At 32.4% G+C, this 5,091-nt stretch overlaps 1 protein-coding gene across 7 annotated transcripts in view; it reads right to left on the bottom strand.

The window, feature by feature from the left end:
• LOC106881110 (uncharacterized) overlaps positions 1 to 3,521 on the bottom strand; it is an 86,726-nt gene extending 83,205 nt beyond the window's left edge. For 3 of the 7 annotated variants that reach the window (XM_089351780.1, XM_089351781.1, XM_014931349.3), the window contains exon 1: positions 3,399 to 3,483. In XM_089351780.1, coding sequence (XP_089207906.1) covers positions 3,399 to 3,470 — 72 coding nt within the window. In that variant the 5' untranslated portion in view covers positions 3,471 to 3,483. Of the gene's footprint in view, positions 1 to 1,592; positions 1,741 to 3,398 lie in introns of those variants that run through there. The other 4 variants (XM_052967889.2, XM_089351782.1, XM_014931352.3 and 1 more) reach the window with 3 other exon arrangements.
• Between the last annotated feature and the right edge of the window lie 1,570 nt (positions 3,522 to 5,091).

Here is a 5,091-nt window from a genome sequence, read left to right as displayed (position 1 = left end):
TATTCAGAGTTGTTTTCTTTCATACATTAAGTACGATGGCCCAGATTTTACTACAAATGTAGGTAAAACATGAAATACTTGAGAGGGGCTAAGTAGAGAGAAAATTAAGACAGGTTTAATAAGAGATAAACCAAGAAATTATATACCTTGCAATATATGTATGTGTGTGTGTGTGTATTTATATTATATATTTCATATACATATATATATAGATAGATACATAGGCATACATACATACATACATGTATACATACATGTGTGTATATGCATACACACACAACACGCACAAACAGGTACAGAGATAGAGATAGAGAGAGAGAGATAAAGAGAGAGAGAGAGAGAGAGAGAGAGAGAGAAAGAAAGAAAGAAAGAAAGAAAGAAAGAAAGAAAGAAAGAAGGAAGGAAGGGAAGAAGGAAGGGAAGAAAGAAGGGAAGAAAGAAGGGAAGGAAGAAAGAAAGAAAGAAAGAAAGAAAGAAAGAAAGAAAGAAAGAAAGAAAGAAATAAAAAAAGAAAACTAGAAAAAAGGAAGGAAGAAAGAGAAAGAAAGTGACAGAGTAAACGCTACAATTAGGTGTACAGGAGGTGAGGGGCCCCACAGTAGATTGGCTTGGCTTGTAGAACTGAGAGAAGGAAAAGATTAATAGAAAGGCCAAAGTTATCGGGAAAGCTGAAGAAATGAAGAGAAATAGTGAGAGAAAATAATGGAGTCGTTTACAGAGATAGAGAAGAGCAAAAGAGAGAGGGGGGAAACGAAATGGAGGAAGAGAGAGAAGGAACGTGAGAGAGAAAGGCATTAACCAGAGATATATAGGACGTGTATATATATATATATATATATATATATATATACACACACACACACACACACACACACACACACACACACACACACACACACATATATATATATATATATATATATATATATATATATATATACACACATACATACATATATACATATATATACATACATACATACATACAGATAGACAGACAGACAGACAGACAGACAAACATACATACATATATATATATATATATCGTTTGTAGAAAACATAAATCTGGAGAAGCACATCATACATACGTACATACATACATACACACATACACACATACATAAATATATACAATATATTAGAGTATATATACATATATATATATATATATATATATATATATATATATATATGAGATGGAGAGAGAAAGAAGGGGAGAGAGGTAGAGAGGTGAGGAGTATACGTTGGTGTGTGCGTGTGTGTATATATATATATGTAGATGTGTGTATGTGTAGATAGAGTAGATAGATATATAGATACATATACATACATACATACATGCATACACACGCACGCGCGCAGGCAGACTGTTAGGCATAGACGAACACATACATACAGAAAATGATTGAAGAAGAAAAGAGATACGAAAGCGAGAAAATTACTAAAAAAAAAAAGAGAGAGAAAAGGATGAGAAAAAGCAATTAATAAAGAAAGGACATGATATTGAAAGGAATAGAAAAGATGGCAAGTAGTCCATGATTGGGAAGTCTATAAGATGTTTGTAAAGTGGAGTTGTGAAGATCGATACTTACATAGCGATGGCAGCAAGCAAGAACAGCACATGGCAGGTTGGTTGGTCAACATTCACATGAAAACAGTCTCCACCTCATTGTTTTCTATACATGTCCGTCCGTCTGTCTGGCGGCAGGAAAACTGTCGTCTGCTTACTGGACTATGAGTGAGGGGATTGGATGAGTGAATGAGTGAGGAAGTGAAGGAGGGGGAGGGAGAGGTGTAGAATATGAGGGAGTAAGGAAAGCAAAGTTGTCGTCTGCTTACAGGGAAAAGAGAGAGAGAGAAAGAAAGAAAGAGGTTGAGTGAAGAAGAGGAAGTGAGTGAGAGAAAGAGGAAGAGAGAGAAACAGATTGATAGAGTGAGGAAAGCAAACCGTCGTCTGCTTACTGGAAAATAAGAGAGAGTGAGTAAAGAAAATGAAGCGTGTGAGAGACAGAGGGGAAAAGACAGAGAGACAAACAGATTAAGAGAGTAAGCAAATAAACTGTCGTCTGCTTACGAGAAAGGGAAACTTGACTGAGTGAAGAAGTGAAAAGAAGAAAGAGAAAAAAGAATAAAAGAGAGAGAGTGTGTGTGTGTGTGTGAGGAAGAAAGAGAAAGGAAGGAAGAATGCGTTTGCGGCGATAGAAAAATATCGTCTGCTCTATAGAAAGGAACTACTTTATAGAGTAAGAAGAGTGTGAATAGAGGATAAAGGATGAGAGAAAACGAGGAAGAGGAGAGACTAATATATGTGAATGAGTGAGTGAGTGAGTGAGTGAGTGAGTGAGTGAGTGAGTGAGTGGGTGAGTGAGTGAGTAAGTGATAAATAGAGCACGTGGAAGAAATAGCAGGAAAAATAGATAGATAGATAGATAGATAGATAGATAGATAGATAGATAGATAGATAGACAGACAGACAGACAGACAGACAGACAGACAGGTAGGCAGGCAGACAGACAGCTGCAGAGAGACAAGCAAAGAGGAAGGAGAAAAGCGTGATGAGAAAGTAGAAAGGAAGAGAAACAGAGAAAAAGAGACGAAAGGAAGTATGAAAAAAAAAACGGAGAGAGAGAGAGAGAAAAGAGATTCATACAAAGAGGTAGTCAGAGGAAGACTGCAAATGCTGCGAGAAAGACTGCAGCGTGCGAATTAAAAATAAAGCACCCCTCTTGTTTTTTTTCATATATACCTTGCCATCAGCTAGGTAAGGGAGTCAGGTAGAAGAGAGTAAAGAAGAGACGACTGAGGTAAAGAATGATAAAGATGATGGCCGATAGGTCATCTTCGAGCTGATGGGGCTGAAATGTCGCGTGACTTGCTTTCACCTTCGCTGTCGAGGCACTACAGTCCCCCTATATGTTAGTGAACCCCAGCAACTATTTATTATTGTGTTCATACTTCAGCCTCATTCATTCATTCACTCAACAACTCACTCTTAATCGATTTCTCTTTCACAAACTAAGAGAGAAATGTGAGGTAAATATAGGGAGTGAAGGAGGCATGTAAGGTAAAGAGAAGGAGAGTGACAGAGACAGAGACAGAGACAGAGAAAGACAGAGGAGAAGAGAGAAAAGAGAGACGATAAGACTAAGACATTAGAGGTAAAGAATGAAACATTGAGATATAAGTACATTCAAATATATTTATATACATGCGTTTCCACACACGGTCACACACACGCATACATTTTGTAGAATGATGATAATGTGAGAGAGAGAGAGAGAGAGAGAGAGAGTAGGGAAAGGTATAAATTGAAAAGAGAAAATATGGTACAGAAGTGTGTGTGTGTGTACGCACGCATGTGTGTGCAAATAGTCAAACGAACATGCAGGTTCATTTACCTGTGCTCGTCCCGGTTTCTGAGGCAAATAAGCGACTGCGAATACACGAATTCCACCTGAGCAGGACGCCATTCCATTTCGGTTTTAACCCTCCAGTTGGAACTCATTTTCAGCTGAGCATACACACACACACACACACACACACACATGTACATGTATATATATATATATATATATAAGAATTTAAGGAAATACACATAATTATATATATATATATATATATATATGTGTGTGTGTGTGTGTGTGTGTGTCTCTGTGTGTGTGTGTGTGTGTGTGTGTGTATGTATGTATAACCATAATGTTTTAATTATATATATATATATATATATATATATATATATATATATATATATATATATATATATATATATATATATATATATATATATATATAAATATATATATTCTTTTATTTGTTTCAGTCATCTGAGCACCACCTTAAAAGGTTTTTTGCTGAAGCGTTTCAGGAATGTAAACACACCAGTATCGGTTGTCAAGCGATGGTGACAAACATAGACACAAAGACATACATACACATAAATATATGGTAGGGAGACAAACATAGACACGATGGTACACACATAAATATATACCTATATAAATACGACGGGCTTCTTTCATTTTCCCTCTACCAAATCCACTCACAACCCTAGGGTGTAGTAGAAGACACTTGCCCAAGGTGTCACGCAGTGGGACTGAACCCGGAACCGTGTGGTTGGGAAGCAAGGTTCTTACCACACAGCCACGCCTGCGCATATATGTATATGTATATATATATATATATATATATATATATATATATATATATATATATATATATATATATATATATATATATATATATATATATATATATATATATATATATATGTATATATATATATATATATATATATATATGTATATATATATATATATGTATATATATATATATATGTATATATATATATATATGTATATATATATGTATATATATATGTATATATATATATATATGTATATATATATGTATATATATATATATATATATATATATATATATATATATATATATATATATATATATATATATATATATATATATATATATATATATATATATATATATATATATATATATATATATATATATATATATATATATATATATATATATATATATATATATATATATATATATATATATATATATATATATATATATATATATATATATATATATATATACATGCTTCTCCAACATACTGAAAATTTAGAAATAGCAGTCAAAGAACTACTGATTCCAAACTACAAATTTTTCTCCGTTTTGGAGAAAAATTTGTAGTTTGGAATCAGTAGTTCTTTGACTGCTATTTCTAAATTTTCAGTATGTTGGAGAAGCAACTCAATTGCTAATCCCTTATATTTATGATGATATATATATATATATATATATATATATATATATATATATATATATATATATATATATATATATATATATATATATATATATATATATATATATATATATATATATATATATATCATCATAAATATAAGGGATTAGCAATTGAGTTGCTTCTCCAACATACTGAAAATTTAGAAATAGCAGTCAAAGAACTACTGATTCCAAACTACAAATTTTTCTCCAAAACGGAGAAAAATTTGTAGTTTGGAATCAGTAGTTCTTTGACTGCTATTTCTAAATTTT

Source organism: Octopus bimaculoides, chromosome 5 (assembly GCF_046866305.1).
Source record: "Octopus bimaculoides isolate indiv1 chromosome 5, ASM4686630v1, whole genome shotgun sequence".
Lineage (NCBI taxonomy): Eukaryota > Metazoa > Mollusca > Cephalopoda > Octopoda > Octopodidae > Octopus > Octopus bimaculoides.
Note: the sequence above shows the minus strand (reverse complement) of the source record. Positions and strands in the feature narration are given on the sequence as shown.